This window comes from Glycine max, chromosome 18 (genome assembly GCF_000004515.6).
Source record: "Glycine max cultivar Williams 82 chromosome 18, Glycine_max_v4.0, whole genome shotgun sequence".
NCBI classification, from domain to species: Eukaryota; Viridiplantae; Streptophyta; class Magnoliopsida; order Fabales; family Fabaceae; genus Glycine; species Glycine max.
In genome coordinates, this window is record NC_038254.2 from 52,520,772 (window position 1) to 52,535,881 (window position 15,110).

The 15,110-nt window shown below is 31.3% G+C and overlaps 2 protein-coding genes across 7 annotated transcripts; both read right to left on the reverse strand.

The window, feature by feature from the left end:
• Positions 1-370: 370 nt before the first annotated feature.
• Positions 371-4,178, reverse strand: LOC100784340 (origin of replication complex subunit 5). 2 transcript variants are annotated; one of them, XM_003551617.5, is made up of 5 exons: positions 4,021-4,178; positions 2,090-2,942; positions 1,579-2,004; positions 981-1,296; positions 371-869 (listed from the first exon to the last, which is right to left on the reverse strand). In XM_003551617.5, exons 2-5 carry the CDS (start codon positions 2,920-2,922, stop codon positions 819-821), a joined length of 1,626 nt encoding a protein of 541 aa, XP_003551665.1. In that variant the 5' UTR covers positions 2,923-2,942; positions 4,021-4,178; the 3' UTR covers positions 371-818. The 2 variants fall into 2 exon arrangements, with proteins under 2 accessions (XP_003551665.1, XP_014625961.1); XM_014770475.3 differs by having other exon boundaries at positions 2,090-2,930; positions 4,021-4,176.
• Positions 4,179-9,552: 5,374 nt separating this feature from the next.
• LOC100810535 (uncharacterized) lies at positions 9,553-12,639 on the reverse strand. Of its 5 annotated transcripts, none has more exons than NM_001415732.1 (4): positions 11,862-12,629; positions 11,663-11,720; positions 10,718-11,567; positions 9,553-9,982 (listed from the first exon to the last, which is right to left on the reverse strand). In NM_001415732.1, exons 3-4 carry the CDS (start codon positions 11,558-11,560, stop codon positions 9,878-9,880), a joined length of 948 nt encoding a protein of 315 aa, NP_001402661.1. In that variant the 5' UTR covers positions 11,561-11,567; positions 11,663-11,720; positions 11,862-12,629; the 3' UTR covers positions 9,553-9,877. The 5 variants fall into 5 exon arrangements, with proteins under 5 accessions (NP_001402661.1, NP_001239834.1, XP_006601836.1 ...); XM_006601773.4 differs by having other exon boundaries at positions 9,576-9,982; positions 12,546-12,639; XM_014770230.3 differs by having other exon boundaries at positions 9,576-9,982; positions 11,663-11,700; positions 12,546-12,624.
• Between the last annotated feature and the right edge of the window lie 2,471 nt (positions 12,640-15,110).

The following is a 15,110-nucleotide window of genomic DNA, read 5'->3' on the forward strand; positions in this document are numbered from 1 at the left end:
TTACAATTGTGCAATTTGCTTAATTTGAACCGATTCAATTGAAAGTCACAATCTGACCAGCTTTTCAGTCCAACAGTTTAGATACTTTATGTTGATTAGTAGATGGTTCAGTTCATGATCAGCCCAATCTCACTAATTGGTTTCCGAATACTACTTCAACATGTGCATCGTTCATCATAACGCATATAAACACATGCAAGAATTTTCCAACTGATAAATTTTACAATACTTACCAACTATAAAGATGTCAACAATAAAGACTGATGTCAACAAGAAGGTACATCTACTTAGTTCTTAATACGTTATGATGTATTCAAATCCAAGTAAAAATGTTACCGAAAGTCTACAACTCAACATTAAACCAGCAAGATGTCAGAAAGTATTGTCTATTCCCCCACATTAAACATCATCAAACCTGGGGCATTCCTTTCTTTTAGGACATCAACGGTGTTAACACAAATTTTGTGTCATATTACAATTTTATATCAGCTAAGAGCATCATAATTTCAGGATCTTTACCACTTACAATCCACAATACTAAAAAGCTTCTTGGAGAAATGTTAAAGACACGGAGTAATAAACCAAATCCTAATAACTCCATTGTCCATTGTAAAATACTCAGTCCATCCATCCCATGAACTGCCATGGTCACAATTATCCATTTTAAACCATTGGTTTGGCTTCAAGCATTCATAGGGGATTCCGGCCGTTTCATGTTGATAACACTAGAGAACAGTAGAGGTCTATACACTCTTGGCAGATATATCCTAGACAAAAGTTGTCATCCAAGCTTTGAGATGCGGCGATACCAAAGATTACTAACTCCTATACAAATACTTTGATAATGGGAACTTTAAGCTCCTTGCAACCTGCTTAACAAAAAATTGCAAGCATTATTCTTTGTTTATGTATATTTTGAATCTCCTTACATAAACAATAACAAAGAATTTTGAGGGTGTTAGGTGAGACAAACATGTCACCTTCAGAGCAAGGTCTTCAGATATGGTTGTTCGATACCGCATTGAGCCTTCAATGGGACAGCTCCTTCCTTTGAATATAAAATTAGCATTGCAGAGACTGGATAGCTGTAAAAGAACATCAGACATCAGTCCACCATTGCCACCTTCAACTCCTAATCCATCATTATTTTGCTCCTGCTCGTCAGATGGTTCTTCTGCAACTGATACAAGGCATTGAAAGATGGCTAACAACCTCTCCAGTGGGAAAGTTCCAGGTCCTTTCATTAGTAGTTCCTGTTCTAAAGTTTCCTTCCGTTCCTGTGCTTTCTCAGAGGGCCTACACATGAAAAAACACAACTCAGACATGAAACAAAAGCAAAAATATACTATGGGCACAAAGCTAACTTTTAACATCAACTACAAAAGAATAACATTCAATCAGACAATAGTTAGGATTTTAATTCCTACAAAGACAATAATGAAAAGAAAAATAAGCAGGGAGAACAACTTTGCAATGATAAAGAGTATGCGGAATCCAGAGTAATAAGTCTAAGAAACAAAAATCATATGCTACTTTGCAGTCAGAAGAACACATTTGGTATCAAATCATCATACTTACTTCCTCTTTCGCTTCCGATTATCAGAACCACCTTTGGAATCAAAAAGTGAAGCATCAAGAGTTGCTGGGTTTCTGGAGGCAAGGAATGCTGAAATCAGAAGATATTTTGCACTAGTAGATACATGAAAATCAAGACTGCCAAGTTCTTCAGATTGCTCCAATCTCCTATTATTTCCCTTCCGCTTTTCCTCTTTACGGATCTCAACTTCAGTTGAAGAAAGAGATGAAACCTTAAATATCTCATTCAAAGAGGAGGCAATATGAGGGTTGATATGAGCAAGCAGCCTTCGCTTCATTTCTTGATTAGGAGCAACTCCCTTTCCCTTATCACTTAAAGGCTCACAATACTTTTCATATAGTGGCTTTAAGGCAGCAGATAAATGATCAATCTGCTTAGTAATTCCACAGAAAGACTTCAGAGATACACTGCAAGAAAAGACATAAAAGTCTTCACTATATGAGATCATGTAAAGCTGAGAATGGAAAGTGATATAGGGATAAAATATCTTACTCCAGAAATGAGGAATATAGCTTCTGGTTCACTTGGTTTCTCAATAATATTTGACGAATATCTTCTTCTGTGTAATCAGGAAAGTAAATGGGGATAGGCTCCACATAACCCATGTTAGAGTAAAAGGTATCTGGAGAAGTACTGCTGATAAAAATCAAACCCACCTCAGGCATATTTAGCAGATCATAGAGATTAAACAGCAAGGGCAATATAGTTGAACTCTTATCCCACTCCCTAACAAGCTGAAAATTGTCAAACACCAAGTAGATCATATTTCCAATTTTCCCTTGTGTCATCTCATTTGAGATCAACTTCTCTGACTTCTTCAGATTGTTTATAACATTGGTCAACGCTTCTCGAAGAAAATTGACAAAATCAGATGGTCTTTCACAGCGTTTTGCATTCGAATAACCATTGGCAGCATTTTTTCTATGGAGAAGTAGCTGATTTAGAATAGATTCAAACAAGATGTTCTGGTTATAACATGTCCTACAACTAGAATAAACAATAGGCCTGTTGAGATGCCTGAATAATTGAAGAATGATACTGGTTTTTCCAGTAGAAGAACTTCCATACACAAACAAAGGAAGGATTGGTGAATTCAAAGGTCCCAAATGACGCACGACCTCAAGAATCTGGCTACTTCTACCAGGAAAGCTAGATATTATGTCGTTGAGACTGATGGGATCTCCTCCGACTAAAAGGTCATTAATTGTTAGAGGTTCAAGGCAAGTTACTTTTGCTGCAGCTACGTTATTTGAAGTGGATGCAGAAGATGAAGCTGAAGACCTGGTCATTCTTCTGGGGAGTTGTGTGGTTTTGTCCTCACCCATTATTTCAGCTGTTGAAGATCCTTAAATTTTGATCAATGAGGGAAGGATAAAGCAATGAGTAGGAATGCAATTGTTGGTTGTAGAACAGATTATACCAACCATACAATGGTGACCCAAAACCCAACCCAATATCATAAAGAAAAAATCCAACATGACACAAATATAAGAAGTCCATATTCATATTATTATCATTTATTCAGTCATACCAAATTAGCACTTCATATATCAGAAAATCACAACCACCCTTCCTATCCCTCCCAAAGAAAACAAATTCAATGCAATCTTAGGGTCCTCAATCCTCCATTTCAGTGGCATCAATTAACGTAAGTATATTATCCAATCCATGAAAACTCAAGTAAATATAAAAAACTTGACTATAATCTATAATCACTATACTGACCAAATTCATATAAAACATCAATGCTAGACAATAAAAAATTTGCCTAAAATGAAATAGAAGTTTCCTTTCAAGAATAAATCTTAATGAAAAAAGTCAAGCTTTAGAATTTCAGTGATATCTAGCTAAAACAAAAACTGAAAATACAATGTGAAATTGACATTAAGTTGGTTCAATGACATTGAGATTTCACATCCCAATGGAGAAAATAAACAAAACCCATAGATCCAAATTGAAAATATTCAGAGAAAATTACCAAATAAGTTAATCGGTGAAAAGTTTAAGGAACCCTGCCATACACAGAAGAACACATCCACTCTCTTACATTGCTCTAGAAAACATCTGAAACAAATAACTACTATTCTCTCATAATGAAACCGTTGAGTGACAACACAATAATCAAGTTTAGACAGAGGAAAACCCAGAAGACAAAACAGAAGCAATGTTGCCAGGAAAATCAATCTCTGACCTGATACCCAATTCAAAGCTATTAACACTTGAGAACATAAGTAATGAAATGCAATGAAATACAGTTTTTTTTTCTCTAACAGTGCAATTTTCTAACCAAAAAACACATTTTATCAATTGGGCATTATTCATTTCAAGGGTAATTTCAATCACAAGGATTGGGGTCATTTTACAGTAGAGAACGGAGAATAGGGTTAGAGAGAGAGAGAGAGAGAGAGAGAGAGAGAGATTACCTTATTGGTGAGAGTGAGATGGGTGAAGAGAAAAGAGAGAAGACAAAGTTCTTTTAAGTTTGGGTTTGGGTTGCACAGTGAACAGTGATGGCGCCAAAACCAATCGACACGACCCGGGAAAAAACTTACCTAAGTTTCTTGCGACTGCTCATCTTTTGTTTTTTGTTTTCTCCCTAAAATCAGATTACATTTATTAATTGGAGAAATTGCGAGTTGGGGGGTCTCATGTTTTACATCACATTCGCAAACATGTCTGATTAATGTGTATTATTAAAAAATATTTAAGTCTCAGAGATATCTTAATATATAATTTATTTATAAAATAAAGATAATTTTTATTCTATCTGTCGTGTCGTTAGGCCTCTCACATTATATATTTCTAAAATATATAATATAATATTTTAAAAATTATTTATAAACATTTGACTTTCATTCATAATAATTATTAAGAATATTTGTAACTTTAATTTAATTTTTTATAAAATAATCACCCAAATCAAACATAATGTGATTTAGTTTGATTTAATTTTAATTTAATATAATAATTTAATTTGAATCATTGTAATTCTTTTTATTATAAAATTGTTGGAGAAAGACACCTTGTTGTAAAAAAAAAAATCTATATAATTGCTGTCATATTCATATTTTCAACTTGTTGCCATATTCATAAATAAATTACACAATGTCATAGTTAAAAACTGTAATACAAACTTGCTGCCATGTTTTGAAAATAAATTACATAATGCATTGAGGCGGGAGGGTAAAAATTAAGCAGAAAATGAGGAACTGTTGTTCAACAAAAACTAAAAAAGGCATCATTCTTCAATCATATTCTGATGACCCTCAGACATATATCATATCGTAACAGAAAATCATTTTAGTCCAAAATTAACAAATGATACAATCAAATGCCACCTAATCTAAAAGTAAACAAAATGTCAGACTAGAAATTACAAAAAGAGAGAAACCAATCCTTTGCTTGTTGAGGATGTGTACCTTTGTATGAAATCCAACACGTAAGCAACTAGAGCAAGTTCCAGCATCAATTCTGTTTCATCTATTCAGCACCTACAATACAATCAATTGATTACATTCACAGATGCATGAAACAAACACCCATAAAATTAGAAAGAAAAACAAAAAAAAATTCTGATAAGGGAAATCAGTCTCTTCTCCATTGATATATGGCTCACACAGCACAGTGGCTCAATGACAGCACAGATTAGGTTTTCAATTTTAAGTCTGGGTTTGGGTTGCACATTGAACAAACAGTGATGGCGCCAAAACTAATGATTCGACCCCGGAAAAAAAACTTACCTAAAATCAAACTACCTTTTTTAATTGGAGAAATTGCGAGTTGTTGGGCGTCTCATTTCATCATGTGTAATGTGTTACATCACATTGGCAAAAATGCTTCATTAATGTGTGTATAATATAATGTTTTGAAAATTAATATAAAAATTTAACTTCCAGTTCACAATAACTATTTACAAAGGTCTCCACAAAACTTCTATAAAAATAAAATTAATTTATTATAAAAAGGATAAATAGTCATTTTTGTCCTCAATGTGTAATTCGTTAATAAATGGACCCCTGAACAGTTAAAATATAAAATTTAGTTCTTCAAAGTGTAAAAAATGCGACAAATGTATCATGCCGTTAACTTCTGTCTGTCACCGTTGATAAAGTCACCTACGTGACATCGAAGGACAAATTTATCACTAAAATGATTGCCAACCTGGATTGTCAGCATAGGAGCGTATTTGTTATAATATCTTTTTGACTTTTCCTCTATCGACTCTACTCACAAATGCATCCCTAAAAGATGAAAATAAAAAATTTAGTCCCTGAAGGTATAAAAAGTATAACAAATATATCCGGACGTTAATAATAAATTGTAACCTATTATTATTATTATTATTATTATTATTATTATTATTATTATTATTATGTGTTTGTAATTTACTGCTATTCGTTTAATACTTATGTAATATATTTTTGAATTGTCTTTTAATATATATATATATTTTTTATTTTCTTGTCAAACCTTAATCTTTACTGTTAAAAAAACTTTATCTTATATTTTATAATTTTATCAAATTTTTACTAAATTTCTCACTTTAATTTAATCTTTAAAATTATTCTATATCCCAATTTCAACTTAAGTATTCTAATATTTAGATTGAAATTAATATGTAAAGTGTTTCAAGTAGAAAAAACACAACGAGCCACATGATCAAATTTATTTATTTATTTTAAAAAAATATAATCAACTATTTTTTTTTAAAAAAAAGTCTCAACAAATTTAAATTAGATAGAACTAAAGTAAAATTATAAGTCTTTTCCCTTAATCAGTAAAATGTATGTATATACCTAAAACATGAAAGAATCCTGTAGATAAACCTTATGTGTTTCCACTTGAGACAAAACTTATTATACATAATATGAATGAAATGAAAAGCAGTTACTAACAAATAAAGAACCCAAATAAATTTAAATAAAAAAAATACAAAATGCTCAAACTAATACAGATGTTAACTTCAAAAAAAAAAAAAACTAATACAGAGGTTTATTACTTGCGGAACGTAGAGTTGTATCTCTCATTTAGAGGCTGCAGCGATCTTGTATTCCATTTGACATATTATGGAAGAGCACATAATAAAGATTAATAATTAATTGAAGAAACAAAAAATTTCAAGAAATAAAAGACTTTTATTTTTTAAATGATAACTCAATTGATTAAATTTTGTGAGACTTGTTTTTAAAATTTCACTTTAGTTTTATCTAGTTTAAATTTTGAGACCTTTTTTTTAAAAAAAAATAGTTGATTAATTTTTTTATTTCTAAAATAAAAAAATTTGGTCTCACAGTTGATTGTGTTTTTTCTACTCAAAACTCTCGATATATTATTTTTAATCTAAATATTAGGTTACTTAAGTTGAAATTGAGATATAGAATAATTTTAAAGATTAAAAATGAGAAATTTAGTAGAAATTTGATAAAGTTATAAGATATAAGATAATTTTTTTTAACTGTAGAGATTAAGGTTTGACAAGAAAAATAATAAAAATATATATATATTAAAAGACAATTTAAAAAATATATTACATAAGTACTAAACAAATATGAGCATTAAATTATAAACAGATGATAATAATAATAATAATCATCATTAGTCATAATCTATTATTAACATTCGGATATATTTGTTGCACATTTATACTTTCGAAGACTAAATTTTGTATTGTCATTTTTCAGGTGAAAGATGAAAAGTAAAAAAAAAAAATTATGACAAATATACAATCCACGTTGGTTATTATTTCAGTGATAAATTTGTCCTTCTGTACCACGTAGGCGACGACTTTATTAATGATGACAGACGAAAGTTAATGACAAGGATACATTTGTCGCACTTTTTACATTTTCAGGGATTAAATTTTATATTTTCATCTTTCAAGGACGCATTTGTCCGTGAATTATACATTAAGGGACAAAAGTGACTATTTACCCTTATAAAAATTAAATAATTAAAGTTTTACGCGCATAAACAAAACAATAAATTGGAAAACCTATAGAACCAAATAAATTGAGTCATCCAAAGACATTTTTTCATATGAATTTCGAGTTTTTATTTCCTTCTGACATTAACACATGTTTTCTCTCTTTCCACAGTTAACATATTTTTCTACATGAAAGTGTAAGGTGGGTGATATCATGTGTTTGATATCAACCAATTTGTCCTCCAAGTCTCTCCTCCCTATTTATACCCTCCAATCCTTATTCTTTCTTCACAACATCAGCACCTCCCTTATGGATTCAGAATGAAATTAATGGATAAGATGTTAGATATAATTATTTTAAAATACAAATATATATTATATAAAAATATAATGTTATAACTTTATAAAAAATGATATTTTATCGTTTGTCTAACATAAGTTTAACAATTATATATATATATATATATATATATATATATATATATAATTGTTAAACTTATATGTGAATATGTGATCATAATAACTCAATCATTTGGCTTGTTTAATAGATAAAAACTATTATATATATATATATATATATATATTAATATTAATATTGCATTTGTTAATTTCAGTTTGGGTGTTCCAAGTATGATTGCGTGGAATTAATTTTTCAGCTAGTATTAAATTATTTTTTTTAATCTCCAATCTACGAAGATAAACTTGATTAATTCGAAATTAAACTTGATCAATAGTTATTTTCATCAAAAATTAAATTCAACTGAACGATTTAATATTAATCAATTGAGTTTAATCACTTGATTAGTTAGTATTAAATATTTATTTGTTTTAATTTAAAATAAATACTATAGCATAAGTGATGTCATGTAAAGTGAACAGAGAAATGAAAAGAAATCCGGGTGAAAAATGATGTGATGAAAAAGAAAACTATTATATTTATATAACTCTGCAGCAATGGGCTTGATTGATCCATATATAACGAGGGTCAATGCAATATTCATAAACATATATGAATTAACTAATATATAGTGACAGACATCAGACATGACTTTAGACATAGATTTCTGGAAATTGAGGAATGGAATTGAGAGCATAAATAGTAGGGCCTAACTAGGGTGTAAGGAAAAGGATTCTTCGATCTATTATTCAAGCATCCAATTTCATCACGTCATCTACCGTATCTATCACTTTCACTCACTTCCATCAACCCATACACCCCAAAAAAGGGATGCAGGTTTTTATTTTTGCAAAGAACTCAAAAATAGAATTGAAATGAAATTGAAAAACTAGAGTGGAGGAAGCAATCCTTATGTAGGGGAAGAATGCAACGGACACATAGCATTTCAGGTAATTTCTACTGCAACGGTACACTACTTGTCTATCATGTTTTTGGCAAGGCAACGTGACTCCTTCAAATTTCAAAATTTTCTTCCATCCTCTTCCTCCTGCTGCAACATTTCTCAACAGCTCTCTTCCACCACAATCCTGGCCCTACATTGAACCTAATGCCCACAAACATTGAGCTACTAAAACTTATTAGAGTAAATTACACTGCCTCGTGAATCATTTGAACCAGTTCACCAATCAAATATTTTGCAAGAAAGAAAAAAGCATGAGGTCGAGATGCGAACCAGAAATGTGGCCCCTTCATCATAAATCCATTTAAAAACAAGCTAAAGAAGAAATCAACTTTGCCATTTGATCCAACTCAATATTGATGCTTGAGATGCATGTAGGTGAATCTAGGCTTCTTGAAAGAATAAACGATCCACAACTATACACAGTTGCACACATAACTTGATCAAAATTTCACATAGGTAGCATTTCCTTAATTTGTTTTCAACGATGTTTTTCAAGACTAAGAGAAAAAGGTCACAAGTGTAGTTGTTTTCATGTATGTGATGCCCTTATTGAACAGTATCTATCAATAATTCATAAGCATGTGCTCATGCCTGCATGCAATCTACTACACTTCAGAAAGTAGAAACTGAGGTTTCACTCCCATTAGCGAGACTCTGCAGCCGTTAGAGTAAAAAGAAAACTGAACACCCACCATTAAAGCAATCATTTACATCTTTTTGTGTTTAAACTGCCAATTTCACACAATCAGAATACATAAGTTGAATAACTTCAAGAGCTATACATTGCTAATCAATACAAAGAAGAAAATCCATAACATAAAATGTTTGAACATTGGCATTCATAATTGGGAAAGGTCAACCAATCCTAGTACCAAACCTGCATTTCACAATTGTAGCACTTTTCATTCTCAACCTCTCTCTGACATACATTTTTTCGTCATCATCTTCACTTTTACCACAAGGATAGGAGCCCATATGCACTGAGCCACCTTTCCCTTAACTTTCACCAGAGGAGCTTCCCCTGATCAAGGAGCCACGGCGGTTGCCACCAACAATCACATCTTTGAGTCGATATATGGGAGCAAGCACCCTGCTCCTCGCCTGTGGAAAGGGTAAGTTGGAATGTTAGCATTTTTTAAGTATAGAGGAATCAAACAGGGCAGTTAGATCATTGCACCAAAAACGAATTCATGGTTATCTTTCTACTGATGTAGTACAGCAACAAGTTTACACAAAATACCTTTTACCTGCAGTGAAATTTATGCTTCTCTGCAGGATAGGGATATTCAACGATATAGTTTTTGAAAAATCTACTACTGCTAATAATATCATATTTCTCAAAATCTAATAATAGAACTCTTAATTTTAAATTGCAATTAAGTTCATTCTTGTATAAAAATCAGTACACTTGATCATCTGGTCTTCAAAGAAAGTTTCCACCTGTAAAGTTGCCAAAGAAATTAAACAACCTTCATTATCATTCATCAATGATTCACTATATCGCCACCAGATTTTGTCCAGTGTCATGACATATTAGTGTTACATCATGACATACTAGTTATAGAATTAGATGAGTCCTTCGTACATTCTTAGAAGTTAGAAATTTAGAAACACAAAAGAGACTAAAGAACTGAATCCAGTATATCCTGTATTAACACATTCAAGAACTGGTTTATGTTTTACTTTTACACTTTCACGTTGAGTACTAGTGCTTTATAAACTTGCTTGTGACAACCTCACTCCATTTATCGAATGCATATATTTAGACCATAGATAAACCAAAATATGATAACATAAAATGTTTCTAAGAGGAACAACTGATAATAATGAATATACCTCATCATTTATACTGATTTGCCATTTAAGTTGTAAAGCTCTTTCCTGCTGCCAGCGTTGACCAAGCATTACAAGACCCATCACAGCAGCTGCAATGAAGACAGACCAGAATGCATTTGCCTCTTTTGCATGAGCATATAAGGAGGCAGCTCTCCGCTTCCACCAAGCTCCACAAGGAAGATCTGAGGAGTTGTATTCATTATCTTTGGAAGAGTAGTTTGACAATGATAGATCAGGAGATACGTTTGACCCTTGCTCTGCGGATTCAGTTGTTTCAGGATCAACTATGCTTTCACCATAAGCTGTTATGCCACCAATAGCAGTTTCACTGTCAAAAGAAGTGTATTTTGCAGGGTCATACATGCTCTCCCCCTTTTCAGTCAAACCAAATGCTGGTAGAGTTGTACTTTCCTCAAACTGTTTACCACGAACAGATAATCTGTTGATTTTCTCGTCAAAATACCGCATGCCCTCAAACTCCTCTGAAACTTCCAATCCTGGTAATGTCAAGTTTTCTTCATCCTTTCCACTTGGTATGGTCACTTCTTCAGGAGTCTCTTCAGAGGCAACATCTTTGTCTCCAGAATCATCATGAATCTCACCATAGTCAGGTTCCACGGGCAAGTTTTCATGCTGACTGGGAGGAAAGACAAAGTGACGAGACATAAATAAAGCATTTGACGTTTCTCCTTCATCTTGCCCATATACATCTTCGTTCCCATCATCCTTCATCTCAACTTCATCAGGACCAGGAGCAGCTGCATATGTCGATGCTGTCAGAGATACAACCTCCCATTCATTCCCACGAGTAGTCTTATCCCTTCCATCCTCATTGTTTGCCATCTTTTGTCTTTCATCAGAACAATGATATTAGAATTCTAATTCAACTCAGAGCAAACTTAAATGGATACAAATGCATACATACACGACAAGCATAATACATACATGGGCGAACAAGGGAGTCGATTTAATAAACAAATAATCTACAAGAAAACCGTCACCCCTGAAAAAAGCAAAGAAAAAGACTCAAAAGGTCACAACCATGTGCAGAGCGGAGATATAAGGTTGGTTGGGTGGTTAAGAAAGAAGAAAAGGAGAGAAAGGTTGCAGATTAAAAACTAACAAACTAACCATTAACACTTGCCGATAAAAAAACAACAACCATGCGCAGAGTCATTGAAAGGGTTGATAATGATGAGTGCAAAAAAACATCAGTTAGCATTGTTCAACTTCTAAAACAACAAGCACATCATCAATACCAAAATTCTAAATAAACTTCATAAATAACAAAAAAGAAAATTACAAACAACAGCATAAAAAACTAAAAATCCGCCCAAATTTTTTGTAAAAGATTCCATCCACCTCTTTGAATTTAATTTTCATTTCCCTCATATTCAATTAAAAAACACCGTGAAATGAAATCACAATATCTTTCACCAATTACAAATTTCATATTGATTTTCCATCCTCACACCTAAAATTGATTATAAACTCAACCCAACAAATCGAACAAGTTCCACCAATCCACTGAACTCAAACACCAACACATGCACAGTTAGTTACGCAACAAAAAACCCACAAACAGAAGCACCCAAGCGAAACAAAACAAAACCCCATACAAAGATCCAAACACAGCACAAATCACAAAAACCAAATCAAACTCAAACCATAAAACAACAACCCACACGGTTGCATCATCATCAGACACGCCATGTTCCAGAATCATCCATCCACGAATTTTGTTTATTTTAATCCAAAATCAACGCAAACAAAGATTATTAAAAAAACAATTAAAAGAAAGAATAAAGAGAGAAAGAGAAGGACTCACGGACACGATCCGCAAAGGAGCAGAACGTGGGTAGTAGTAGTACGATGACGATGAGGTTGAAACAGAAGAAGTTGTTGCTTCGGGAAAATGAGAGGGGGGGGTTTGGCCTTTTATATTGATGATTGGGTTATCGGGTTGTTACCGGCTATAGCAGGTGGAGTGAAGAGTGATGAAAGTGGGGAGTTACCGGTTATTGTCCTTTGCGTGGTGTCAGAGACATGGGATCTATATCTAACTGTCGCGCCCTCTGTTCAATCCAAATCCAAACCACTGTAGCACCACTCCCACTACAAGAAAAATAATCAACTATCAAGGAGATCTTTTTTAGAAATTTTATCTATTATTTTTTTTAAAAAAATACTGTGATTTTTACTATTCTCACTAATACACTTATGTTTTTTTTTGTGGCCTTAAAAAAAATACTGTGGTTTCTTATTTTTTGTATGTGTGAGGTATAAATATTAAGAAACATTTATAAAATCTTAATCATTGTTTAAGACATCATTCAAAGTGTGTTTGATAGACGAGAAAAAGAAAAAAAAAAAAGTCTCATGTGATCTTATACCTTTTATATTATATTTTAATTTAAATATTTATTCTTTGTTTATCTCAAACAAACACACTCTTATAACATGTTTTGGTGATAGTAAGGCAAGGAAAAAAATATTATTGTAAGAAAATCATCTTTCTTTTATGTGATTTTAAGATAAATATGAGAGTCTCAACTACTAAACCTATGGGTCATTACCTTAGAATTTGCATAGTTGAATCACAAACTATTTAAATAATTTTGATAACAAGTATGAACTTTGTGGGTAGATAATATTTTCAAACGAATCAATACTTCAAGAATCTACTTTAATTAATGGATAAATAGCTTATTTAGTCTATGAATTATACATTTATTAACAATTTAGTCTTTATGTAAATAATTAATTTAGTTCAGAAATATAATATACAAATATTACGATGAATTGGTCCAATTAATTATACAGCATATTAATAATTTGGTATTTAAAGTATGATACTAATGTCATATTGACCATCAAGTTATATTACTTATTAGTTACTAACAAATTAGTTAACACATACATCACATATAATAAATAATAAATGGTTGGACTAATTTATTATAATATTTATAAATTTGTGTATAAAATTGGTCATTTAAATAAAAAGATAAGAGTATTTAATATAAAAATATAATAATATATTCAATTCTTTCGTGCAAGATAATTTATTTAAAAAGATAAATATTTTTTTCTAAAATTACTCAAAATAATTAGTCAAAATTGTATACAACTCAATGTAAACTAGTGAATAAGTTGAATTTGGCCAATTCAACCTAAACTGTAATTGTCGTATCAGGTAATTAATCCTTAGCTGCAAATTTTGACCCATTGGCCTAACGCAGTTTGATTTGATAGTATTATATATACAAAACACTTTAGAAAATTTTGAATATGCAAGCATGTTTTGACACAAACGTCATAGAGATTGCTAATGCTCATCGTTTTTTTTAATCTATTTTAATTCGACTATTATGGTGTTTCCTATGATTTTTTAAAGAGCGATTTTATGAAGGAAAAAAAGTTGTGCTTTCTATAAACAAATTTTAGTAGTGCAACAAATATAAATATTGATATGAGTGAAACTAAATTGGAATTTATTAAATAAAGTCTTGATTTTAAATTTTATAGATAATAAAAAAACGTAATTAAAAACAAAGATTTTGATAAAGATGAAGCAAGTTTTTTTAATAATATCAATATATAATTTATATCAATAAAAAAATAAATAAACAAAAAAAGTTTAATTTGGTAATGCATGCGGAGGAAACGAAGTAAGCTTTGGAATGCATTACTTTCTTACCCCTTTTTTGGTTAAATGTTTGGAATTTTACAAATAAAATTACATTTGTTTTTGAACACTTTAAAAATACATTTTTGGTAAGGTTGGAAATCATATAAAGAGTGTGGTTTAATTTGCGTAATATACAGTGTTTATTTGACAAACATCTAAAATTAATTTAAATACACATGTTATTTTGTTAAACAATTTTTTAAAATTTTTATAAAAATCAATTTATTTTCTGAGGCTCATTTTAGTGATGATCCTTTCTTGGGATCAAAACTAGCATCACATACACAGCTCTTTCTGGCTTCACGCATTGGTGACTTGACTTGCTTTTGGAAAGAAAAAATGGGCCAATGGTATTGACAATAATTAGAAAAGGAGGAAGAAATATCAATTCTTTTGTTATTCCCTCATCTACTCTTTTTTTTAGTAACTTTCGTATGTATATAACCAAACATTATTGAAACCGAGACTTTTGTCACTTAACCAAAAATGAACTCTTTTCATTGAATTCATTTCGTGCTACAAATTGTTAAGATCATTTTGATTATAATTGTAAATTGTAAGGTGGCTTTTTATGCAATGGTGTTGTCGTCCACCTTAGTACTCCTTCCAATTCTCAAATCATAATCAACATTATGCCTTTTCTTTATTCAATCAACACGATGCTTTATCATATAAATTTGTGATTAATTTTCAAAATAAATA

Coding starts and splice junctions, on each gene's coding strand:
- LOC100784340 (XM_003551617.5), bottom strand. CDS start 2,922: ATGGGTGAGGACAAAACCACACAACTCCCCAGAAGAATGACCAGGTCT. Junction 2,005..2,089: donor CTATATTCCTCATTTCTGGA/GTAAGATATTTT, acceptor CTTTTCTTGCAG/TGTATCTCTGAAGTCTTTCT. Junction 870..980: donor CTGAAGACCTTGCTCTGAAG/GTGACATGTTTG, acceptor TTTGTTAAGCAG/GTTGCAAGGAGCTTAAAGTT.
- LOC100810535 (NM_001252905.3), bottom strand. CDS start 11,560: ATGGCAAACAATGAGGATGGAAGGGATAAGACTACTCGTGGGAATGAA. Junction 9,983..10,717: donor AAATCAGTATAAATGATGAG/GTATATTCATTA, acceptor CCCTTTCCACAG/GCGAGGAGCAGGGTGCTTGC.